This window comes from Chrysemys picta, chromosome 4 (genome assembly GCF_011386835.1).
Source record: "Chrysemys picta bellii isolate R12L10 chromosome 4, ASM1138683v2, whole genome shotgun sequence".
NCBI classification, from domain to species: Eukaryota; Metazoa; Chordata; order Testudines; family Emydidae; genus Chrysemys; species Chrysemys picta.
The window spans coordinates 127,525,181-127,552,223 of record NC_088794.1 but is presented as its reverse complement, the minus strand read 5'-3'; the positions used below and the strand labels follow the sequence as shown (position 1 = coordinate 127,552,223).

Below are 27,043 nucleotides of genomic sequence, written 5' to 3'. Positions count from 1 at the left end.
AAAATTGCGGGGTAGACATTTGGACTCGGGCTCCATCCTACGCCTGAATGTCTTCACTGCAATTTTACCGTCCTGCAAGCTAAGCCTCACGAGCCTGACTTAGCTGATGCAGGCTAACTGCGGGTGTTTAATTGCAGAGTAGACATATGCCAAGTGACCTGCCCAATGTCACACAGAGTCAATGGTAGAAGAGGGAACAGAATCCAGATCATCTCACTATACTTCTGAGAGTATGTCTACACCGCACACTAAGCTCGGGTCTATTGAATGTGGGCTTGTGGATTTGGTGTTTCCAAGCTCACGTTTGAATGTCCACACTACATTGTAAACCTGCATTTACAACTGCTTGACCTGGATGTCTCAGCCATGCTACCATGTCCATACTGCACTGCGCAGACCTTCTGATTCATGTCTGCTGCTGAACCTGCATCCAACTGCACAATGACAGGACTTGAACCCAAGTCACAGTGGGACTCAGGCTCTGACTCACCCCCACAGCAGGGTCATAGGACTCGGGTCCTGAGTCCTTGCTCACTCAAGTCAGACTGATTTGTATGTGGACAGAAGGGAGGCTTGGGCTCAAACCTGATTCAGAGCCTGGGCTTGGTGTTCAGTGTAGACATACTCTGTTCTTAAACCATTTGTCCATAATCTCTCTTAATAAATACAGCTCTTAAGGCCTGTAAAAAATGTTCTTTCAAACTACAATATTAATATTTGGTGAAAAGAGAAATTACAAATTAAGGGCCTGCTCCCATTGACTTCCTGAGTACAGGATTGGACTCTAATTGTTTTCCCACCAGTCTCCTTGAAATAGATATATAATTAGAAAAGATTCCCATTTGAAATTATCTGCAGGGTTTACATGTAATAAGAAACTGGGAGAAAAAACGTTTTCTTAATATACAAAATACAAAAGTTATTCTTCTCCATTTACTAACTACAATGCAGTGTGTTGGAATGCATTTGAAACCTGCATAAAACACCTTCTCTTGCCTCTGTTCCCATTTATAGACACCTTTGAGGGATTCTATTTCCTTAATTAGATTTCATCACATAGACTGTATCCATATTAAGGGCTTTTAAATTGCTATAGCATCTGAATTGTATACAAGGTATATGTCTACGTTGACTACTTGTAATTCTGAAAAAAATGACCTCCACAAGCTAACAAAAGGGGCAGTGTATCTTGAGAAGTCTGTATATGACAACCTGACATATACAATAAATATGAATTTTACTACAGTAACAGATTGAAATTACATAGTTCATTTAAACCCTTTTCCAACTTCAGCTTAGCCCCAGCTAAAGCACACAGGAAATAAACATATTGAGCTGTCTGGCACCAGGCAACTATCCAGGTCCTGTTCTGTCTAGCACTGGGTTAGACTTATCCATCCAATCAACATTTGGAGGTTTATTTATGTGAGACAGATATATTAGTAATAAATGGATTTATTCAGTAGCTTGGTGGATTTATACACACACAAAATCATTTTAGTTTAAGGAGACTTAGAAATGAGTCACCTACTATTTTCTATTCACCAGATCCTGAAGCATTTACTCAGTTTTAAAAATGCTTGCTGAACTCAATGGGAGATTTGCCTGAGTAAAAACTGCAGAAGAAGCTTAGGGTATGGCCTAGTGCACAGTGAAAATGCAGCCTAGTGCCATTTCAGATAAGTTGTTTTTGGAATAAAAATAATTTAAAGGCCTTCATATCACATTTATATGAGGAGTTGTATGCAACATTCCATACATAAAAGCCCATTTTAATTTGCATGAGGATGGCCTGTATCATTGAAACATTTTATGAAAATATATTCTGAAGTGATACCGAGATTTTTCAACACCTATTTGTGCTTTACACTGATTGATTTTGTTGTAAGACAGAAATTTGACATGCAAGTCAGTCCTGTGCTATACTTAAGTGTCCCTTCACTGATTTGTCTGTTTAAAAAAAAAAAAAAAGACAGGGAATGGACTTTAATGCTATGGTTTATCCATTTCAATCAGATAGTAAGTGGCACATTCTCACCTCATTTACAGTTTTTAATTCCAAATGGACATTGCTTTTGAAACATCCTCTCTTTTTTCTTTATGCTGCCACTTGAAAGTTGAAATGTAGCAAGAATGTAATGTTAGGTGCCAGTTTTCTGAATTACAGGGTGACTGCTTTAGCTGATCCCAAAAAGCAAGTGTCTTTTTATACCGCATAAAAGCCTGAAATGTTTACATATCAAAAGGCTATAGGCCAATTTCTGTCAAAATTATACATGAAGTTAAGCAGTACAAGCAATTTATTTAAACACTAGTCATTGTAGAAAAATTCAAAACCATATGCTCTTTTAGCAGTTTTTCACAAACGCATTTGACCCATGACTTGGCAAGACATGCAAGTTCATAATTTACTCTAAATTTCAAATCCCCTTGACATTTAAATAAAAGATCTTCATTAATAAGGTTTATATGAATGAAAACTTTAGAAGATGATATTGTTAGAGGGAAGTTTTAGGAACAACCTTAGCAGTTTTGCCTAGTTTTCAAATGACTGACTTTCCTAATCAGTCCAAAATAAGTTTATTCTGGGAACAAATTATCATAATTGTGCATTATGTGGGGGGGTTTTAAGTAATGATGCAATAATTTTGAAACAAACTTTGGGAAAGCTGATGTTTGACTAAGGGTGAGGGTAACATTTGCAAACTCAGTTATTTTTTAAACTGAACTACAAGGTGCTTTATTTTATTTTAAAAGTTTTAGCTCATTATAAATCATGTGTTGTTTTCTCTCCCATCCGCTCCTCTACCTCTCCACCCTCTAGGAGATCGATCTATCCCCTCACCCCCTCAGCTAGTTCAAATCATTGCAATAATGGTATATATTTTTGTGTGTATGTCATCACACCAATGTTAGCTAAAAAGTTTTACATTTTATTAAATGTTTGGAACTCTGGTGGGGGTCTCCTTTTACTGTGTTCAGAGTTTAAAACAAATCAGGTTGACTGAATAAAATAGGGTAACCAGATGTCCCAATTTTAGGGACAGTCCTGATATTTGGGGCTTTTTCTTATATAAGCTCCTATTTACCCCCCCCCCCCTCCCGATTTTTCACACTTGCTGTCTGGTCAGCCTAGAATAAAATCAATTCAGAGGGATATTTTTTTTCTCTCTAAATGAGCTGGCATCATTTTACACTACATCCTCACGGGGTTGTGTATTCCAGTCTCTCTGATACACGTCTCCTGGGTCAAACCTCTGCTCAGCTATACCAGTGTAAATCCGGAGTGACTATTGAAATGAGTGGAGTCACTCCGGATTTACACCAGTGTGTCTGCGACCACAACTTGTCCCGTGAACCTTATTAAGGTCTTCCCTCTTCCTAACACTCCTAAGACCTGTTCGCCAAAAGTTGGAGAGATGATGTATTGCTCGTCACAACAACGTCCTAGTGACGTGTAATTAAGGAATGTGTTTGAAGTAGCCTGGAGAATAAAATACCTATTGCATGCTACTAACGCGGAAATACAGTAAACTGGGTTGTTTCTTAAAAAGAATAATTTTATTCCATGCTCCAATGCTAGAGTCAAACAGGCACAGGGCTTTGGTTATAATACATATTATTCTTTTTTTAATTAGGTGATCCTTATGCGGCCCTTACAATCCTAGAATTGAAGGATGAGCCTATTTCGAAAAGAATAAATCAAATACATATAAACTCCTTCTCTGGTCCATAATTACATGTTTACGATTGAGAAATAATCCTATAGTGCACAGGGCTTGGCATCCTTATAAAATGTAAATGAGAAAAGTTTCGGAGACCATTTTGAATTAATTCAGTGGGGAGAGAAGGTGTGTGTGTAGATGGTAGTGGGGAATCTCGATTTACTACTCCTGGGAGAAATTTCATGGCAGAAAAACTTTTGTCATTTCTATTTAAATCACAGAAACAATTTATTAGAGACAGAGCTTCTAATAAATTGCTGGTATTGCTGTAATCAAAAAAGCGAGTTGATATACTGAACTCACGAAAATCGATGTATTTTGAATCCACTGATCTGTTATTTAATATCTTTAAAATGAGGACTATTATAAAAATGACTGACTTCTCAACAAGCATATTTTCATAGACTTATGCATGGTGATTGCTTTGTATGAAATCGTGTTTGGGTAATAATATTGAAAATCAATGTAGTGTTTACATTATTTCATATCTAACAGCTTGGTCTGCCCGTTACTGTACTCCTCTTTAGATGTGTCTTTCAACCCATGCTGTGACTATGCTATAGTAACAAACAATCGCTTAGCAACACTATGCAACACAATTTGCTTGCGTTTCATTTGTTATTCCAATTTCACCCTGACAATATGGCACAGCAGATTGTTTGTTTAACGCATTATTACATTTGTAAGTTAGTGCAAAGTGGATGCGAAATGAGAAACTCTTAAATCAGGTTTTAGTAAGTGTGTGTGTGTGTGTGTGTGTGACATAAATAAATCAAGATTCTGCTTAAAGTTCACTAAAATGCACGTACAACTTCTATACAAAGTTTTAACGTTATTTGGAAAAAATTAACCAGAAATAAAAACCAACAACATTGGAAACTATAAGGAAGCTCTCTGTTAAAATGTTGTACTATGTCTATAGAAAGGAACAGAATGGGTGCTATTAGATTGTGATTCAGCAGAGTATTATAAATCTTAACCATAACGAGAAAAATATGGTTCTACAATCTTATTACGGCTACTTTGTGACTTAACATAACACACTTGTCCTATGATGCAAAATCTTACCTTGAGGAAATAAACCTATGAAAAATTGAAATAATTATTCAAGCAGATCAGAATGTATCCACCATAACTTAATTCTGCCCTTAAAATGAACGACTACAGGCTTTTTCATACTAGCATAACAGTGAGCAGGAATTACTTTAAACTGCGGGGAAAATGAATATTTTATAGCTAATTATTTTAATTAAACTGACAGCGGCTAAGGCTAGTTAGGTAGCTAGGGCAACATAGTTCTGTGGCTCTGCTTATATTTTGGCTGGCCAGATCCGAAAAGGGCTTGCAAAATTCTTCTGATTCTGCCTTAGGAATGTACCTCAGCCCTTCTAATGTACAAATATTGTCTTTATACTGCGCACATCACCAAGGTGAAGTTCATCAGCCTCAGTCACTTGCTCTGGTATAAAAACCACCTGGGATCAAGTGGTAACCCCCTTTATTACACAAAACATCAGCCGAGAGGTCATGAAAAACATGCAGGACTCTCCTATTTAAGAAAACCCAAGATACTGGACACTGCAATGTGGTATTTTGTTAATGTAAACGGGTGGATAGGGAGGTCGCTCCCTCTCTCTCTCTCTCTCGTTGTATTCAAAACTAGACCGCTCCGTCTTCTGTTTGTCAGTTTCATAGCAATCCCACTATTGCTCCGTTTCTCTGTCCTTCGCCTCCTAGAAGATCTATGGATGAGACGGAATGATACTCTGCATTTCAACAGAGCGCACTGCATGTAAACTGGAGTTTCAGATTGTGATTTAAGGAGTGTTAAGCACTTCAGTAGAGGCACCAAGGACGAATACGTGAACAAGCATTGAGATAGCGAAATTCTGCAGCATGCTGTTCTATTTGTAACATGACTGGCAGCGCCAATCTAGTCCGAGGGAATTACGGGTTTTACCTCTGTGCAATAGTTTCACTTTACAGTACATTTGGAAATCCGCATGAACTTCACATCTAAACGCCGTGTGTAAGAATTCACATCCAGGACTTCGGTCAAATATTTTGGTTGCAATTGTGCGTGTGTTTTATTTTTTTCTGGTGTTTAAAAAACAGTGATCTTCAAAGTAAGCAGAAGCTGAATGAAGGAAACATTCTAAATAATCATATTCTGATTTATTAATAAAAAGTGAGTACTAGATCTCCCTCCCCCGCCCAAAACCCCAAACAAACAAACAAAACAACTCAAACATACAAGCCCTTTGCTGATATTAATAGCCTCCTGGTCTAGATCACTTTCATATCCAATTTGAAATTGTTGAATACTGAAGGGAAGGGATACAAGTAGGCTTCACCTAACATTAATGAGTACACTCTTTGTTGAGTAAAAATAATTTGTTCCTCGTAAACAGATCCTAATGGCTTGTTTTCATTTCATGCTTACAATTTCCTACCTTCTTTGATAGAGGGTTGATGGGGCAAATAGTCTAATCTTGTTCAGTTTACCTCCTGTGGATTCCTAGTGACAGTCGTGACAGACCAACTATTCTGCAAATCACAAGAGCCAGCTACCAGGAGAGACAAACGTCTTTAATAAACAGTTTAAGGGAATTAAATCGCGCCCTGTACATGTAATGGGCATGCAGAATTCAGTACTGTACAATCGCTGCTCCATAGACTGTGTTTTCTAGGATAGAAAATAAATGATTCTTTCTTGAAAAGGAAAAGCGCATCTTAATGAATGAAAAGCAAATCTGAATCCCTACCACTCAATGTGTTTTTAGATGACATTATTACTAAAATGTTCAGTTTCTGCACTGTAAAGACATTACTAGCTGCCTTGCTTGTTTTTTTTTAAATGCTTAGAACAATTGTCCAAAGAAATAATCGAAGTAATTTTTTTTAAAGTTAATTTATCCTGTGTAAGGTGTTGTGCTTTTAGAAAACAAGGCACACTACGCATCCCCTTTACTCTGAGTCAAAGGAGCCAAGACCCAAACCCTATCCCAGAAATATCCATGCACAAAATATGGCGCAACTGTGTCGCAGTTTAATTCTTTTTAAAGATTTTTTTAAGTGTTTCCTAACCAAATAAATAATGACTCTGAGCCGCAGACAGAGGAAATCACACCTAATAATGTGAACCAACACAAGGAGAGTAGGTGCATAATAGACAGGGCTAGGAGCTGCTAACCACGTCTCCACAATGGCATTAATCAGATTAACCTGGGCAATTAGCCGGTGCAGCGGAGAGATCAAGCCTAAATCTGGGGCCTTTTCACACACACACAAAAAAAAAAAAGAAAAAAAAAAAAGAAAGAAAAGAAAAAAGTCCCACTAATGGAAAGGATTAAGTTAATTTCATTAATTCTCAATACACAGCTCAGGCTCCTTTCACTCCTTTGTGTACCCCACTCCGAGCTCCACCTCTTCCCTCCCCCATCCCCAAAATAAAGTCAAATCTGGTTTTGTTTGTCATCTGCCTATTACCAGGAACTAAATCCAGGATGACGTCGCCTGGGTATAAAAAAGGGAAGAAGTGCAGATGGATTATACTCCATGCAGCCCTCTGGGTTGAGACCAGTAAACAGGCTAGAGTGGAGGGGGGAAAGTTACAGAGCAGTCTCCTGCGAGCGCACGCGCGCGCGCACACACACACACACACACACACGCTGCCTTCGGAAAAAAGATCAATTTCTTTCGCTCTGATCCCCTTGAAAGTCTCGGGAAAGTTTCGGTTTCGTCCCTCCCTGCCCGCCCCTGCAGAGTTCGGGTAATGCCTGCTGGTATGTTCAGCATCGACAACATCCTGGCCGCCAGACCCCGCTGCAAGGAGTCGGTCCTGCTGCACCAGAGCGCCGCGCCGGTGGTGTTCTCCAACCTGCATGGGGACTCCCTCTACGGCACCGATTACAGCGGATTTTACTCCCGGGCGGTGGCCCCCGCTTCCAATCTGCCCGCGGTCAGTGGATCTAGGATTGCCTACAACAACTACTACTACGGGCAGCTGCATGTGCAGGCGTCCCCCGTGGGTCCTTCGTGCTGTGGGGCCATGCAGCCTCTGGGCGCGCAGCAGTGTTCGTGCGTCCCTGCAACAGGTAAGCGAGCCCAGGTGCCCGTTCGTTCTCACCCAGCTGGGAGAGCCCGGGATGGGGGGGGGGGATTGAGATTGTTTGCGAGGCGGGTGCCTGGCTATTTGTGTGCTTGATGAGCCAGCTGTAAACAGCGTTTGGGTCCCTGCCTCTCCGAAATGACTAGGAATCCCAGCGAAGTACTGTCACCCTGCCAGTTCCTTGCCCTGTATTATGTCTATAGGACGCGTCTCATTCAGCCCCATTCTAATGTCGGATCGTTTGGCACGCGAGTTCTTTGTTTCGGGCTCAGAGAGGGATCTCGGGTTGTGTCGGTGGGTCGATGTCAGAGGGAAGGGGGCACAAGTTTTTAACGGAGTGATCTGATCTTGATCTCTCCGTCCAATGCAAATAGTGTGGTCGTCTTCTCTCTAGGCTACGAGGGTACTGGGTCAGTCCTGATGTCGCCTGTGCCCCACCAGATGTTGCCGTATATGAACGTGGGCACCTTGTCCCGGACTGAGCTGCAGTTACTGAACCAGCTGCACTGCAGGAGGAAAAGACGACACCGAACTATCTTCACTGACGAGCAGCTGGAAGCTTTGGAAAACCTCTTCCAGGAAACTAAATACCCAGATGTGGGCACCAGGGAACAGCTGGCCAGGAGGGTGCATTTAAGAGAGGAAAAAGTGGAGGTATTTTCCCCTTTTATATTTAAAAGTTAACTGAGTCTCAGTTCCTAGTCTAGCTGCAGCCATCGCCGCGCGTTGTCCAAGGCAAGCTGATGGAAGAGCATGCAACAGGTTTACAAGAGGGGCAAAAAGTTTAGCTCTTAAACGTACCCGTCTGCACTCGGATAAATAAACCGATCACTCAGATAATTAGCAAATTTCGATAAGCGATCACCCCTCTAAACGCGGGAAATCTTAGACTTGAAATATACCTAACCGATTGTAATTACTCTGCTTTTCCATTTAAACTGAACCAAAGCAAATCGAGTCAAAGATGTGCATGCCACGCAGAACTGGTGTGACGCGTATACGGGCTGAAAGGGGTGCCCGTCTGAACAAAATGTTGTTGTTGTTTGTTACTACTATAATGATTTGATTTATTGCAATGACAGGTTTGGTTCAAGAACCGCCGGGCAAAATGGAGAAGGCAAAAGAGATCCTCTTCGGAGGAGTCAGAAAACGCACAGAAATGGAATAAAGCTTCCAAAACGTCCCCAGAAAAGAGGCAAGAAGAAGGGAAAAGTGATTTGGACTCCGATAGTTGATACCTTGCAAATGGACCCTTGCCGTGGACTGTGGGACTTGCACAAAAGGATGCTACTTGCACACACTCTGCCTTGTTGGAGGGAAAAGAGATCTGTATATAGTGTACATTACCCCGAGGTGATTGCTTGTAAATAAAATAAGTTGCGGAGGTGTTGCACAGGTATACACCGGCCCCTTTATTTATCTTTGTGCTATTTACAGATACTTTAAATCCGATGGTGGCGACATATTTTTCCTTAATCTAGAAAAAGGGGCGTCTGCAGTTATTTATTTATCAGGGGTTGACTAGTTTGGAAAGAGTGGAAGATACGGTGTTGTAAATGGTGCTAATTTGTAACTGATTAATCCCTAATTTCAGCGTGTGAAGTGATGTTTAAATTTATTAGCAGGCGCGAGACATAATTAAAAACGAAAGCAAAACTTTTTTATTTTATCTTTTTAAATACGGGCAACGGAAGAATCCACCTGTGAACGGTTGCAACTGTCTAAATGCACCGTAACTCCGAATACGGTTTGGTGGGTTTCCTACACTAATGGTTACTGTCGTCCCATAGCGGTACCATTCATTGCCGAAGTTGATGGTTCTTTACAAGGAGCGCCCAGCAATCGTTTTGTAACTAAGCTTGTCTGTAAAGCTCCCCCAGCCCTCATATTTCAACTAGGGTGATTAATGCTTAAGGTCAGCCTGAGGCGCTAGTATCAGTTTTTAAATGGGTTCTGTGTTAAATGCCCGCCTGCGGTGTCTAGCGTGTGCTGCTCTGGAAGTCAGGGGCGGGCAAGCAAGCCCCCAGAAGAACGCATGGCCATTTTCAGAGCAGCTCGCTGATGCTTGGCCTCAAGCTGGCAGGAGAAGGAGCTGTCCGCTGCCAGAGCCCAGGGCGGGGACACTGGCTAATACATTGCATGTAAATAGGGCACGGCCCCCGCCCCTGGAGCTGGGCAGATGAGGGCCTGGGGGGAGCGCTCCCCTCGCTGGTCGGACGCCCGGGGAGCGCTTTGTGGAGTCGGCTCAGCCAGGAGGGCGCGTTTGGCTGGCTCGCTCTCACCGCGTCTGAGGCTGGCGGCCTTGGTTAGGCCGGACAGGCCCGCGGGCCTGAGTGAGCCGGGGCGCAGCGTCTTAGCAGCCTGCAGCCAGCCCTGCACTCTAGCCCCTGGCCAGACTCCGGCGGGGCGCGCTTTGCGCCGCTTGCCACGCAGCCCTCGGCAGCTGCTGGCTCTGAGCAGAGCGGGCAGTAGCCCAGCACCCCACCCTGCGGCGCAACGGGCCCCGCGCCGAGCTGTGCCCCGGCCGCCCGCAGGGCTGGGCTGGGTGGGGGCAGCGATGAGGGCAAGGACACGGGGGTAGAGCGTGGCTCCAGGGCCGCGTGGGCCCCGCTTCCCCGCGGTGAGCTGCGCCCGGCCGCAGGGCGCCCCACGTGCTGGCAGCTCTAACCCACCCCCCCGGGAGGCGCCTGTTCCCAGCCCGTTCCCCGCTGCAGGGGCTGTTTCGTGTGCGCCATGCGCTGGCCGGGGCTCTCCCCCGCTGTTAGCCTCCGCCAGCGCCGCTCGCAGGTGCGAGGAGCCGGGGCACGCCTGGCGCTAGGGCTCGTGTCCTGGCAGGGGCAGCAGGTGTGACGGCCCCGCTCCGAAGCGCCCCATTTCCAGCGCCTGTGGATGAGGAGGGCCCCTTGGTTCATTGAGTAACGTGTCCTGCGAGCCTGGTGGGGGAAGTGGGCGGGACGAGCACCTGGAGAGCTGGCGGCCTGCGGGGCTGGCTGAGAGCTGCAGAGCAACCAGGAGAAAACTTCAGCTCAGGCCGGGTTACTTGTCATGGCTTCACCAGAGCTGACTGACTAAAAGCGATCAGAGAGACAAGGTGGGTGAGGTAATGTCTCTTATTGGACCAACTACTTATCCTGGGACCCTCAGGGCTACAACTACACTGCATATAATAGTGATTTGATCCTTTATTCTGCCAATGGCGTCATGTTTTGTAATGCAATATTTGTAAATCCATTCTCTCAGCTCCTCTGTACTCTCACAAACCACAGTGGAGCTAGAAGAGATAGCACTAGGAAATATTTTCAGGTAAAGCAAATGTAGCCTCCCCTTTGTTGTTTGATTTCCCAGCTCCCCTCTCTCTTGCTTTCTGGAGAGAGATGCTCCTTTGAGTTTCCAACCAGTTTGTCTTTGATGATCCCCATTTATGAGAGCTATCTCACTACACTGATATTGCTATTGATACAACTCAAATAAGTCACAAACAAGAGGAGTTATGAACTGATCTAGGGGATATTTGGTAGGAAGGTGCTAGTTGCTCTTTACCCCACTAAGGCAAAAGAATCATATTTGGTCTACAGTGGCTTCCTAATCTCCTTGTGTTGCTCAGTTTATGCATGCCTCACAGTGGAGACTTCCACTCTGCCCCTTAAGGTCACGTCCATTTGTGTTCATTTCCCCTATGCCTGCTACTTGAGACACCCAGCCCCACTGTCCTCATCCCTGTTGAGTCACACAGTCATCTCCCACCCATACATGCTTCCCCTTCTGTACCCTTGTTTAGAAAAGATCTTTTCCTTGTAAAGTTCCAAGCATTGCTACCACCAGTGCAGCTCCACCGGCGATAGCAATGGTAGACCCGCTAGTGTAGATAAGGCACTGGTGTGAGTTGGTAGTCCCACCATTGCTCCCACTGGTGCAGCTGTCCAGGTGATGGCAACAGTGGGTAATTGTAGCAGGGGGTGGTGGTGGGCAAGGGTAGTATAGACACTCTAACACCTGTGCTCAAACATCTCCCTCCATTCATGGTACACCCAGTTTTCCTATGTGTGTTCCTTCATGGCTTCCTCTATATCAGAGTTTATTTAAATCTCCCACTGTAGAAGTAGCATGGTGCAGCTCTGCTGGTATTCGTGCAAGAGTTGGCGATTTCCCAAAAATTGCCAGTAAAGACAAGATTCCTGGTGCTCTTGCACTCACCCTTTGGATGAACCCAACACCTCTTTCCCCTCTGGTGAGATGCCAGAGTAGCCCCCATCCCACAGGGAAGAAAAGAAATAGGAGTGGCCTCACATGACCCAGTCCTCAATGGATTGATTACTGTCTAACCACCCCTAGAGAAGAGGAGAAGCCGATCCTGCCTTTCCCACTGAAGAGAAGAAGCAAAGGGGGTACCATTTCCCAACTGATGCTTCCCCATCAATGCAGATGCTAGTATGTGTGTGCAGAGCTAATGTTATGCTTCTAAAAGCGCAGCAATAACACACCAGACATGTACATTACCTATGTAAAACTGTATTGAATGTACAGCTCAGCATCACTGAAACTAGGTTCCAAAATGTGGGAAGTGGTGGTTTATGTGTGGGGAGGTGTTTTTTGGTAAGGTATATGCAGGAAGCCTCATTGGATGGATGTTTAATCCCCCCCCCATATATTTAGCCAGTATTATGTTTTAGTGGGCATGTTCATGCTGCATGTAATAGTGAGATATAGAGGAAAAGGTAGTATAGCCTCGATTTTGTAAACATTTATGCACTGTCTTAACTTTACGCATATAACCAGTCCACTGACAACTTGTTATTGGTGTTAGTTTGGGAGTAAAAATGATTTTGAATGGGTAAAGTATACCTTTTAAAAAATATGTATTTTATTAAAATGGCTTGCTACCTCTTGACGAGAGGGTACTAAAATGTAGTTACTATAGGCTTGATCCTTCAAACACCAATACACATGTTTAACTTCATCCATGTGAATACTTTCATTAAAGTTAATAGCATAAATATTATTAAAAAATCTAATTGAAAGTCAGTTTAACTCCTGAACTAAACCATGTGGGTTACATTCTTAAAGGTGACTTCTAAGAAGGGAGAATTTTTCTTCTTTATTATGTGTAAAGAAAGCCTGAAAAGTTTATTTCGTAGCCATGTTTTTACAGCAGAAAATCTTGTTTAGCCTGCAAGACTGATTGCTGGAGAACTAGTGAAATGAGGGTATCGCAAGAATCAAGATTGTGAATGGCTGAGCAATTAAGAGGGATGGAAACTTTTTTAGTCAAACTCCTTAACACTCCTTGGTTCCAATTCTTACTCATGTTGAATAGTATCTTACTCCATGAATAGTTGCATTGACTTGGATGGCACAACGCTTGGAGAAAGATGTAAGTAGGAGTCGCAGAATCTGGCCCTTTATGTTTTGTTTAACAGCTTTCAGTGATGAGCGCAAACGATATTTCTCCTCTGAGACATCCAGCATGGCCTCCAGCAAAACTAGGAGCGATCAAAATTAATATTCCTGCTATTTGTAAGGAAAAAACAAGTGTGTCTGTGTGATCTTAAGAACAAAACACCTTTCAGAGCCTCTTTATGCATTGCAAATAGGCTTGGAAGGATTAGATTGTAACGTTTTAACAGTAAATCTTGACTTTACCATACGTACACAAACTGATAAAAATAGTTCCATTGATGATAATTGAAATGGAAAAGATAGGCAAAGTAAGAAAAATACTGCTTGTGAACTTATTAGAGTTTGATTTGGGATATTTACTTTGTATATTTTAACATGTGATGTTGACAGTTTGTATTGTAGCAGTTATAAAGCTTTAACTTTTTCAATCTCAGCGTCCACTGTCATTAAATTATTGTCTGACTCTCCCCATAATTTCCTACAATTGTGAAAATTTAAATTGGTTTTGTGTGATCGTGAAAATTTAAATAGGTAAAAATTGAAAAATGTTCATAACAGATATTATTCATCAAAATTATATAAAAAAATGAATTCTGCAAAGCCTAATAATAAAGGAGTTTAGAAAAAGATCAATTTTAAAAAATTCTCTGTAGGTCCCCTTTAAATTCTTCTAAGTAGAGTAGTCAAGATTTGACCCTAAATGTTTTAATCTCACTCTTTCCTGTATATTATAGTGGAAACTCCGCAAATTAACAAGACAGTTTTGCACCAGTTCAGAGAACCTGCATTTTCTATTGATGTAGTAGCTAAAACGTGAGGGATCTGAATCTCCTGCTGCAGGATACAAGTGAGTACCATGGAAGCTCTAAATACCTGCACAGAAAGGCACATTCTGTTTTCAGTTACATTGACTGAGAAGGAGTTACTCCAGAGTCATACCGGTATAACTGCAAATATAATTTAGCTCTGTGGAGCACTAACAAATGATGGGATAGTACATCAGGGAGATAGATAATTAGGTCCTATATTCATACAAATATACTAATTAGTACTTTGCACTTCTCCCTCTGTTCCCCCCTGATATATATGGGCATAATCCCATCAAAGTTAATGGGAATGATGCTCACATATCTAAGAGTGTGACTAAACCCAAGGATCTCAAATTGCTTTACAAACATCAATTAGGCAAGACTTGCATGGTCAGGATGGGGAAGAGTGAGGCACGTGAGGCAGGATATAATTCCCGGGAGTTAGGTGTCTAAATATCTTTGTGAATCCCACCCACAGTGGTTAAGTGACTTACTCAGAATAACACAGGAAGTCTGTGGCAGACCCAAAAATAGAGCCTGATCTCACTTAAGCCTTACCTTGATGAGCAAAAAGGCTGCTTTCAATTTTGACCTGATCTACACACAAAAATGAGAGCACCCTAGTTACATCCTCAGGGCTGTGAACAATTTTGCGCCCTGTGCAACATGGTTATATCGACCTAACCCCCACTGTAGATGCAGCTAGATCAACGGAATAATTCTTTCATTGACCTAGCTACTGTCCCTTGGAGAGGTAGATTTACTACAGCATAGGAAAAACTCCTTCCGTCACTGCAGGAAGTGTTTACACTACAGTGGCACATCTGGAGCGCAGTAGCTGTGCCACTGTAGTGTAGACATACACTATGTTGGCTCAATGAAATTAGTCTGACATAACTGAAAAGTCCTGTTAACATTTATTAAGATGCAGGCAAAGTCATAGTGTAGCCAAGATGGGGACGCTTACACTGGTGGACTCCTTTAACTTTAATGAAGTCACTCATGATTTACACCAGTGTAGGTTAGTTCACAGTCAGTGCCCACATCTCATGTTTTTGTTACAACGCTATCCTTTCTCCCTGACCTATTAAATTAAAATAATTTCTAATAATTTTCATCAGACAATAAAAATAATCAAAAAGGAAATTAATACTTTGTTATTAAGGGAGATGGCATATAAAGGGGTCAGGAATGTGTTGCTGCTTCCCCTATTTCCCCTTTCCCCCTTTTTTGAATAATGGTATAGACAGGTTGCTATTTTTCAAGCTTGGCACCATCGTGGAGGGCGGAGAATTATTTCAGACAGTACTAAGCATGGATAGAAATAATCAGATAACATTAAGAAAAGGAAAATGTAGACCAAATGTCAAGACAAACTTCTTGATGATGAGATGTGTTCAGGAGTGGAATATTCTTGCAGGGGACATTTAAGACTAGAATGGAGCAAACTCTAGTAAAGGTACAATATGGAAGCATTATGCTGAATGGAGATGGTTTAGGTCATCTAATAGGTCTTTTCCAACTCTGACTCCTCTGATATCTCTCTCTGATATATATAATCCAATCCATGCTCTGTTAGCATATTCATCATCTGAGTTTTAAGTGATGGGAATGTTTTTTAATCATTGTGGTAATCAGTGTTAGAAAGAACAAGCTAGATTCTCAGCTGGTGCAAATCAAATGACACCATCTGAGAATCTTAACCCTACTTTATATTTTCACTAGTATTTGAGTTCAAAGCATCACCGTAACTGGATCCCAGGAACATAAACTGTATCAGCTTTGTTTTACAAATGACTTATGAAACAAAGACACATTTGAAGTAGTGGAAGTTATAGAAAAATTGCAGCATTTTAAGGTAGATAGGATACCGGTCTAGATGGAACATTGCTCTGAGCCAGTATGTCCATTCTTATGGTCTCTAAAATTGTGCCTGAGTGCTTGCATGTGCAGATATTTTTGTGCTACAGTTGCATATATATGCTCTAATTGAGTATTTGGATCATTAGCTAATTAGTGCACCACAAAAATCTGTTGCCTATACATGCAACATTAAAGACTGTCATGGAAAATTGCTCGTCACTTTATTTTAAACCACGTTTACTAGAAATGGGCCCAAGGCACAAAATTCAGACCTTGAATATCCAGAAAAGTGTGTGTTTATTTGTAATACTAGTAAGGATTAGAATAATTCTCTTGACTGCTCTCTGTCTTCAGAGATTTTTCTAGCACCTGTCATAAAGTAATCTTAAAGTGCTTTGCTAACATTTAGGGCCAGATTGTGACCCTGGCTACCCTCCTGCTGCCGCCTTCCCCGATACAGGAGTCCTGTACTGGGGAAGAAGGCAGCATAAGGAACCCCCTTACTCCTCTGCATGGGCTAGGCTCCTTGCATGGAGCAATGCAGACAGGTACAGCAGCCTCCAAAGGACTGCTCTTCCCCTTCTTGTGCATGTGGGTGGAGCCTTGGCTCTACTGTATCTATATGTTTGCTATCACAGCCAAGCTGGCACACCAGGGAAGTAATCTGTGTCACGTTTAGGGCTGTTGCAGATTCCTTCTCCCCCAGAAGAAGTGGGGAACCAGGAGCCAGATGGTGACTCCGGATATGTCTACACTGCAATGTAAGCCCAGGGTTAGTAGAACTCAAATTAGCAGACCCTAGGTTTGTTAAGCTAGAGCTTGAGCTTCTACATTCATTTGTAACTTCAGGTTAGGAATTGTTGAACCCTGGGACCCAATCTGGGGCTTCAACATCTACACCATATTAAGCAGGCCCAAGTCCAGCCACCCGGACTCCCTAGTGCCCTCCCAAAATGTGGCTGCCTAGCCCTTTGTTTTAGGGTTACCATACATCCAGATTTTCCCAGACATGTCCGGCTTTTTGGGCCTCAAATCCCCGTCTGGGAGGAAATCCCAAAAAGCCGGACATGTCCGGGAAAATAGGGAGGGAGGGGTCGTGGGGCTTGGGTCCCGGCCAGAGCCGCTGGGGCTGGCGGTGCTCGGCCGGGGGCTGGCGTCGCTGGGGCCGGCGGTGCTTGGCCAGGGCCGTTGGGGCCAGGGCGGGCCGGAGCCGCTCGGCCGGAACCAGGGCCGGTGCCCCAGGCCCGAGCCAAGCCGGGCGGGAGACACTGGGGCCAGAGCCTCTTGGCCTGGGCCGGCCGGCCGCCGGAGGGAGCTGCTTGGCCAGGGGGGGCCGGACTGGGCCGGGCCGTGCCACGCCCCGCCCCAGCTTACCTGCTGCCTCCCTGTTTCAGGCTTCCTGCGAACATTTGATTCGCGGGAAGCAGGGGAGGGGGAGGAACAGGGGGGGCGGAGCGTTCAGGGGAGGGGGCAGAGTTGGGACGGGGACTTTGGGGAAGGGGCGGGGCTGGGGGCAGGGGCGGGGCCCGTGGAGTGTCCTCCTTTTTTTTAATTAAAATATGCTAACCCTATTTGTTCATGCTGCAGTGTGAGAAAACTTCACTATCCACCAAACTTGACTGTCCAGAGGACAAAGAAGGTCAGATCATGGGATTGCAGGATACATTTTGGTGGACTCCCAGAGCATGAGTTCAGTGGGGCTGCGTCTGCACTGCAAAGCAGTAGGGCTTGAACCCTGTGTCCCGGCTTGACTCAGGCTTTGACCCTCTCCCCCTTGTGGGGTCCTAGGACCCTGGGTCCAAGCGCTGGGTTAGCAAGATTTGTGTGTACAAGGAAGCGGAGTGCGGGGGTAGACTGGAGTCTGAGTTCGAACTCTGGGGCTTACATTGCAGTATAGATATACCATTAGAGTCCCAGTCTGGTTCTCAGGCTACTCCTGGATGGTGTGCCTATGTATTACCCCTTAGTCAGGGGTCACTAATACTTAGTGTCACAGGATTGCTGGTCCCTTTAAGGGGTGTGTGGGCCCAGACTATCTGTTATCAGCTAATTTAAGGAGTCCAGCTAAGCAGTTAATTGAATAACGAGTACCCAGGCCTGGTAAAAGGCTATTAGGGCTCAGTTGCAGGGAGGTGCTCATAGAAAGAGAAGCTCTTCTAAGGCAGAGGTGCTTCCTGAGACTACGGGTGCCAAGGAGAAGGGCTGTGCAACCCTGTAGTCCAACAGAGAGACTTTAGTTCAAGATTATTTCTGTTTAATATAGTAGGACCCAAGCAAGGGAATTTTGTCTTGCATGCTTTTGGACAGTGCAAAGTTCTTAAGAGGGTCAGAGAGAACAGAAATGATGCAGCATCACAGTAGTTTAGCTGGGGCAGCTACAGGGCAGGCACCCAAGGATACAGAGCTTATGACAAAGCCACAATAAATGCTGCAGTGAAGCTTCATAATGCTCCTGTTGCGGTAGGGAACTATAATCTATTCCATGTTACAGACAGGGAAGTGCAAGTACAGAAAAGCTGTTACTTCCTCCAGGCCACCCCGGAAGTCTGTTGCAGAGTTGGGAACAGAACTGGAAATGATAGTGCTGAATTTTAGTCCCAAGACCATGTTTTCCCATCAACTCAGTCTGGAAATTTTGCCTGTATAAAGGCTGCAGGATTATCCCTGGTGACAGAAAATTACTCGTTTCATGCTGTGATCACACACTTTTTGCCATCTGAGAGTGAGCCCAGGTTGAAGGCTGGATTATTGAAAGATCAGTGATAGGATACAGACAATGTTGTTTTGTATTTGAGGAATACATTACTAAAATCATAAAATGAGGGCCCAAACCTGCATTGTTTGCACACCCAAAACCTCAGTGAGAGTGCGGAGTGTGCAAAAGAATGCAATATCCTCAAGTGAGTAAATAACCCCTGAGTGAGTAACTTTCCATTAAGAAGACCCCTGTTGTGACCATCAAGGAAAAGGAGGAAGCAGGTGTATGTGTGTGAGGGACTTAAACCATGTCAGGAGTCAGGAACTCTATAAAATCCTCCAGAGTCAAGCCCGGTGAACACCTGACCCCACAGTTGAAGGGGAAGGAAGCTCAGGTAAGTCTGTACAGGAATTAATCCTTATATACTAAGTCCTATCTCAGTGCAGGGTAGTGGACTAGGTGACCGATCAAGCTTCTTTCCTGTACTAGATTTCTATGATATTTTTTCTCCTTATTCAAGTTCTGCAAATACATGAGAACTGTGCATCCTGTACTAGCAATGCTCCCGAGAATTGCCCTGAGTTATGTGGGACAGCGTTTCTCAGCGACCGGTCCGTGGACTGGTTCCAGTCCGAGATCTCCCTGATGTAGTTTAGGAAGGCAGCAAGCCAGTCCCTGGTATCAAAAAGGTTGAGAAACACTGGTGTAGAGTGTGCTTCTGCCAGAGAGAGGCAAAGATTGAGAAGAGGCACATAGGACTATGCGAGTTTACAAAAACAATGCCAAAATTATGGGCTGGGATCGTCATGATGGGCTGGAGAAATCGGCATGGTGGGGACTTGACCCCTAGCTCACAGAAATCCTTGGGCAAACCATTGGCATCCCACAAAGCTCTGCAATAATGTTGCATAAGGCAGCACAGGACACACTGAGATACCTACCTGTGGTGCACTGCATTTGATGCTGATGCAGCCATGCATCGTGAGGAGACCCAGTGCTGATGCAAGCACCCAAGAGTGCATGTGTACGAGTGACATGCTAGAATCAGCAGCTATACAGTGACATATACATTATACAACTTTGTAATGTAGACATGGCCTAAGAGCTTTTAGGTGACTGATAGTTTCTATGGAAGCTGTAATGATTTAGAAGGGCATTGAACTCAGTACCCTTTTATTTGGAGATTCCTGTCATTATATAGAAAGTCCCAAGCCAAGTTTATATTGCTAATTAGGTCTTAATCGTTCAGTGTTACTTTCTTATAGGTTTTTGTAGTCTGTCAGGTTCTAAAAATGTGAATCACAATCGCCTTTTTTTTCTGGTTGGCTCTTCTGTCACGGGGACAGCCCTTCACAATGATGCTTATTCACTTTTGTCTTCTTGAGCCAGGCCAAAAGGATAAGACGTAGTACCAGAGTCTCGAAGTCAATGAGTCTTTCGGTAGATTTCAAAGGCTTTAGATCAGGCTGGAACATCCCTCATTTATATCAATGAAGGGTTATCTTGAAATAAAATATGGGGAAATAGAGCATTATCTTTGATAGGAGGAATAACAAATTTGGGCCAGATTCCTGCAGTCAGGGAAACTGAGAAGGGACAGAGTCTCACATCCTTTCTTAATGTTCATTTGATTACTGCATACCTGAGGCCTTGTTTACACACAAATATTTTACCCCTTTAACTGTACAGTTGTAGTTAAAATGGTACCACCCTCCTAGTGTGGATGCAGTTATATCCATATAAATGTGTTTATACTGGTATAACAGGTATACAGCACTTTTACACTGATATGGCTGCATCCACACTAAAAGTTTTACTGGTATAACAATTTCAGTAGAAAAAAATCACTCTCCTAACTGAAATAGTCATACTGGTACAGACTCCACATGTGAACCAGTAAATTCTACCAGGTTTTCAGAGGCTATACTGTTTGCAAATGAGATCCTTGATGTGAAGTAGGGTTTTTCCATGGGTTGGGAGTGACTAGACTCAATGTTCGGTCCTTAGGGCTCATGTGAAGCCAATCTCTACAAAAGTAACTTGTATGAAGGTAAATATCACTAGTCACCACTTTTGCACTTAAAAAAATTGGTAAATCAGTTGCTCCAAGGCATATATAATGGCCTTCAGAAATTGGAAAACGGCTGTGTTTTTCTGTGCTCACATATCTATTGGCACAGCTGCTTCAGCCATCCGGGCATCTGAATTATTCTGACATCAGAAAAAACATTGAAACAGAGACTGATTATGGTCACGTTGCTGGTGTTATTTTAATAATATGGGCTGCTGATCACTGGGGACAGAGCTGTGTCACCTAGCACATTGCATTAAGAGTGTAGGTAGGATTTACGTCAAGGGCCAAGAAGTAGGACGTTAGGCTCCCTAGAATGATTATTTCTTATTTCCTATCAATCTGCAGTGGCTGTCCTAGGAATAGCCTAATATTACTTTGCAGTTTCATACATCTGCTCTACTGACCGAAGTAAATTACTGTCCCTGACTAGATGAAAGCCAGACAACTGCAAAATAAATAAAAATAAAACCCATATGAAAATACAGTAGTTTCTAAAGCTGTTCACTTATATAGGGTCAAACCTGAGGGCCTTGGTCACTATTTTATCACTCTCTATTCTGGTAAAACTCTTATCAAAGTTGACCAGAGCTTTGCTTTAAGCCAATTCAAAGTAAAAACTCAGAGACAGGTGCTTGGCCCCAACTCCACCTGCTTTGTACTAGTTTCAGCACTGCTGAGTCTGCACAAAGCTGACCTATTGCTGTCCTAAAGGTGGGGCCAAGAATACCTCCAACCGAGGGGAATCATTGGGTAGTGTAGCCAGCTCTGTGTCATCTGTCTAGAGGGCGAGGGAGGTGCTGTTGAGAGTCGGACAAAGCTCATGGTACTCTTCCTGATATATGTGGATGGCCACACTTGGTATAATTTAAAGTAGTCACTGCTAGCCCAGGATCAAAGGGACAAATGAGTGGTTTAGAGCCAACTTTCCTTCTCCCCAGCAGCTGCACTGAGAATCTGGTCCTGAGTAAGGTCCTCAGGATTTGGCCCACAGAAGTAGGCGACATGAAATAACAATATCGTTAAGGGGGGTCTTGAGTGAATGAGGCATGCAGGGTTTGGCTTAAAGTATATTTACACAATTCAGTTTCAAGATCTTTACTTGTTAATATTTTCCTTTAAATATTATGCTTTTCCTTCCAAAAGTAAAAGTTGTGGTATAAAAGTGAATACGATTTTATTTGTTTGTTGTCATGTTTTATTTTTCTGTTTTACTTCAGGGAAAGCCCCCACACTGCAGCTGAATAAACTGTAGCATAGATTCCCCAGCTAGGACTTTACATTCATAAATAACTAAATCCCTATGACCAGATTAGAAATTCCTGCTCTTTCTGCCAGGTCCTGGATACATGTCTGACATCCAAATGTCAGGATTCCATGCCAATCATGGTCTTGTCAGGCTGCATAGAAGACCCACAGGACACAGGAGGATGCTCTTTTCTCAGAGGAAATATTCAGAATGCTGCCTGTGATGCTGAAGAGTGATTTAGATAAGAATCAGTGTAGGATCACTTTAATGTTAATGATGCATGACTATTGGAGAACCGTGCTTGCTGCGGACAAGATCAAACACCCAGTGAGGCTTTTTCATCTCTGACAATATGATTCCATATATGGTAAATATAAATAATAAGAAAAAATAATTGATTAGAAAACTCGCGAGGAACAAAAGTGGGCAATGTTCCAGTTTATGCACTGATGAAATATTGTAGATTCAGGGCTTGAAAATGAAGCAGACATCTACTAGCCTGAGGGCTTCTTTATACAGGCATGGACTAGAGGGAGGTAGCATATGAAAGTCATAGGGGAATAGAGAAGACATTTGTTTTATTTCTGGCTTTTTCACTGACTTTCTGTGTGAATTAGGCAACTAACTTCAGTTCTCTGTGCCTCAGTTTCTCTATCTGTAAAATGGAAACCATTCTGCTTGTTCACCTTAGCTTTGAGATCTAAAGATATTAAGTGCTAACTATTACTACTGTGTCAGCATAGCTTCTAAAGGGGTGGTTTCCTCTATCATTAATACATAGCAAAGGCCATCCTTTAGCCCAGGGATTGGCAACCTTTGGCATGTGGCCTGTCAGGGAAATCTGCTGGCGGTTCGCCGTTCCAGGCCAATGGGGGCTGCGGGAAGCAGCGGCCAGCACATCTCTCGGCCCATGCCACTTCCCGCAGCCCCCATTGGCCGGGGACGACGATCCACGGCCAGTGGGAGCTGCCATCAGCTGAACCTGCAGACGCTGCAGGTAAACAAACTGTCCCGGGGTGTCAGCGGATTTCCCTGATGGGCCATGTTCCAAAGGTTGCTGATCCCTGCTTTAGCCTGAAGAAACATTTGGAAGGAGTTGCAGAGCCAGTTGAAGAGCAAGAGGGCCAGCTGAGGAGAGGGGTGGGGGCCTATTGTTATAACCGGGACATGGGCAGTCAAACCTAGTGGTTGGAGCAGGAGTCGGGCTCAGGAGTCATTAACCCAACCCAAGAGTCAGAGCTGGAATCAGAATCAGGAGTCAAGCTAAGGATCAGAGCCAGAGAACAGGGTCAGGAATCAAGAGCAAAGCAGGAACCACAGGCGAGAACAAGTCAGGTAGTGGAAGGCAGGTTCTGTAGCAGCAGCAAGCCAGGAACTAACTTGTTGCACAGACAACTTCCTGTGTCTCCTTCTGGTTTAAATTGTGTACCCGGCATAGTCAGGGGCTCTGGAGCTCCTCTAATCAAGTCCTTGAGGGCGCTACCATTAGTGGAGCATAAGGCCTTAGGGCTCCAATTCTCCAGTCATTAGAAGAGCTGTTGGGTGGTGCTGTGGCAGCGGAACACAGGCCCGGGGTTCAGGACTCTCATATCCTCACACCTACGAATCAAAAAGCTACATCACAACGAAAGCCTGCAAGTCTTTGATCTCTGACATGTTCATGACATGCTGCTAAGGCAATGTGTTGGGATTAAGGGGTTAATTATTTGGAATGAGGGAGGGACATGGGGAGGGCACTTCTTGGATTGGCTTATCCCAGGCTATGAAAACAAAAATTGGTGAATGAGTTTTGCAAACTCCAGACCTGTATATAAGGTTCCCCCACCCCAATATAATTTTTTTCTTTCTTGCATATTAATATTTGCAACCAAAACACAGCATTCCCTCAGTGGTGTTACCATCCATTGACTGTTCCAGTGAACAGTCATCATACTCTTATATAATCATTGATGTCAAGTTAAATATGGTCATTCCACTGTTGTAAATTTCATTAATATGATGCCATTTTTGCTGGCTTGTCAACTGCTCTCTATAAAAAATTACAAGATATAATGTTCCACTGTGGTAGGGCAGATAACCCACTCCATGGCACATGCTGAGCTGAACTGCAACCTCAGAACAATCATTTAGAACATTGGTTTATAATCTCATGAAGAGGCATGTGCACTTTGCCTAAAAATCAACAGGGTATTTTATCTGTGTAAAAATTAGGATCATTAGCTATAGGGCTGCTCTATTGTTGAGCAAAATAATTGCTAATAATGAATGAGACATAAAAGGGCAAAATCCTTTGGATTGGGCATGCTGCACTTGGTGCAGCTCTGAGGTATGGCATGGGGATGTTATAAAGGTTGCTGTGAACCAGCTTTTTGTTAAGCTTGTCCTGGAGCGAGCAGGGGCAAAGTTGGTCCCAGGTGCACAGGACAGAGTATCTGGAAACAAGTCAGAGGTTGCAGTTCACTATCCTTCTCTCTTGGCCATGCCCCCAACACATCCCCTCCACCAGGCGCAGCAGGAAATGGGAGCCATACATCTATTGGGGATTCTCCCACACCAGAGAAATCCCCAAGAAAGTGGTTAACACAGAACAGCCTTAGCAGAGACCAGAAGCTTGTCCATGGTCTAGTAGTCAGGACACCGGACTGAAAAATAGGTAGGATAATAGTTACTTGCTCCATAAATGTATTGTGAGGATTAATGAGCTATTTGTGTTCCTAAGTGGAAGAAGGTGACAACCAAATAAATATTAAGTAAGTACCAGTGTCGAAACTCTTTGATGTATTATTATAAATTATTTACATTTATGAAGTGCCCAAAAGCATGTCTGTACAGTTAAGCAGAACAAACACAAAGAGGAGATCTCTGCTCCGAGGAGCTTATTGCCAAAAGTTTTGATCCTATGAAGCCTTGCACACCTGCTCAGCGTTCTGCATTGTGAGCAGCCCCATTAGGGTGACCAGACAGCACGTGTGAAAAATCAGGACAGTGGTTGGGGGTAATAGGTGCCTATATAAGACAAAGCCCCAAATATCATGACTGTCCCTATAAAATCAGGACATCTGGTCACCCTAAATCCCATTGAGGACTGTACCATGGTGAAGACACCTCCTGACCTTGTTGCTATTCACAGCCTCCTATGTAGATTATTAATACCTCTAGAAGGAACAATCTGTTCTAAGCGGAGTGTGGGTGTCAGCTGATGGCTAGAAGATGGGTGCACTTTGGCAGTACATACATGTGTCCATTTGTGGCAGGTCTTTGTGGCAGAATTTGGTCCATATTTTTGTTTCCAGTTATTTATTATTATTCCTTTATTACCATCCTCAGAAACATTAACAAGCCCGAGAAACTGGCTCTTAGCTGAATAGAATCTTGGCATGTGCAGGAGAAGAATCTCCCTGCTTCAAGGACAAATGGAATTTCACAGTGAAAGAACAACATTCAGTGGCACCTTGAACTCAGAGAGGTAAGAGAAAAGAGAGAAATATGAAGCTACTGTATCTATGTTGTATCGGTACAATATATGCACAGATATGTTATAGCTGTAGTGCATTTTACTTCATTTCTGGTTTCCATCCTATATATCTTTGTGTATTTTCAGTGACACCATAAATTTACAGCAGTGACCCTGTTCTTTTCTGCCTGAAGACTTCTCCAGTGACTAGATTTCTGTTTATTTTGCAGTCACACCCAATTATTCTAAATCACTTTGTAAACTTGTTGTGTGTGTGTGAGGGGAGAGAACTTTAGATAAACAATAACTAGTGATACAGTAATATGCAGTATGCATGCATGCATACAATAGATTTAGCTACCACTTCAGTTATTCTTCTCCCCAGACACTCAGAAAATCTAAACACAGGGTTAATCAGGTCTGATTGAATCAGACAGTTTGGAGTGAATTCAGAATGATCATTTAATGTATTTTTCCTTGATTTGGCTCCAGTTATAATTGTTGCATATATGTGTGTGCTTTAAATCTAGTGTTAAAGATTACTCTAGATGGAGCTATGTGTATTCTCTGCTTAATGGGAAATCCTCATCACATCTCTATATGCTATCTCTGAAAAGAAACTTTAAAGAAGTTGGTTGTGGGCTGCAGCATTTAACTCATGGATTCCTCCAAACTCCAAAGTGTGCTTAAACTCAAATCCACATCTTTCTCATCTCAGATAGTAGAGCTGCAGAAAGGGGTTTGATTTGGCCAAGAAGACTATGTTTTGTGCAGTGCCTAGCTCATTTAATTCCTTCTGTCCCAAAACCACTTCAGTGAGGTTCATTTTACCCATGCACGTTATTCTATCCCTGTGGTGGAGAAATTCACCCTCCTCTGATGTGGAGCTGGTAGGAAGCCAACTGCCAACATGTGTTGATATAAATATATTTGCTAGGGTAATGATCTCTTGGTAAACATCTGTACCCAAGAACATGATGTGGATTTTGGGTGATCCCTCGAGGAGTTTGGTCCCATAAAAATAAGAAAACACAAACCTGTGACACATATAGCCCAGCTTCCAGATGTTCCATGCTGTTTAAAGGAAAATTATACCATCTGCCTCAGACCAACACTGAAATAAACGAGACACAGGAAATTCAAGAATATGTAATCCCCAAAATAAACCAAATAGTTAAAAAATAAAAATAAAATAGCAACATACATTTTATTTGATCTACACTTTCATTTGTGAATCATCTGCTGAGATTTTTTATTTTAAACCCTGAGTGCTTAAACTTAGGCATTTTATGTTGTATTTAGGCACCTAAATGAGGGTGAACTTGTTTTCAGAAGTGCTGAGCACCTGAAAGTCCCACTGATGTCAGTGGTAGTGACAGATGCTCAGCACCTTTGTAGATATTACCTTAGATTAGAGGATTACTGTATTTCTTTTTATCAATAGCTCTATGGCCAGATCCTGCTCCCGCTGAAATCAATGGCAAAGTTCTCTTTGACTTCAATGGGAGAAAAAGCAGGAACTACGATCCTGATCCTAAAATCCTTAATCTCATGAGAAATCCTCAGTCATGTAGGCAATACCATTAAAGCTAGTGGGAATCACTTATGTGAGTGAGGATTATTTGTGTAATAAGAAGTTGCAATGGTGGGATGAATGATGGGATTC

The 27,043-nt window shown here is 43.1% G+C and overlaps 2 protein-coding genes across 6 annotated transcripts in view; both read left to right on the top strand.

Annotated features, from left to right (window-relative positions):
• Positions 1–27,043, top strand: part of LOC101931719 (alpha-1-antitrypsin-like) — a 191,957-nt gene that overhangs the window by 54,793 nt on the left and 110,121 nt on the right. For 2 of the 5 annotated variants that reach the window (XM_065593538.1, XM_065593536.1), the window contains exons 1-3: positions 10,811–10,927; positions 13,968–14,080; positions 25,251–25,389. The gene's annotated coding sequence lies outside the window, so the exon portion shown is untranslated. Of the gene's footprint in view, positions 1–10,787; positions 10,928–13,967; positions 14,081–25,250; positions 25,390–27,043 lie in introns of those variants that run through there. The other 3 variants (XM_005307501.4, XM_065593535.1, XM_065593537.1) reach the window with 2 other exon arrangements.
• On the top strand, positions 7,248–13,663 carry GSC (goosecoid homeobox). Its single transcript, XM_005307505.5, has 4 exons — positions 7,248–7,822; positions 8,231–8,490; positions 8,919–10,936; positions 11,934–13,663. The coding sequence occupies exons 1-3, from the start codon at positions 7,501–7,503 to the stop codon at positions 9,069–9,071; spliced, it is 735 nt and encodes a 244-aa protein (XP_005307562.1). The 5' UTR covers positions 7,248–7,500; the 3' UTR covers positions 9,072–10,936; positions 11,934–13,663.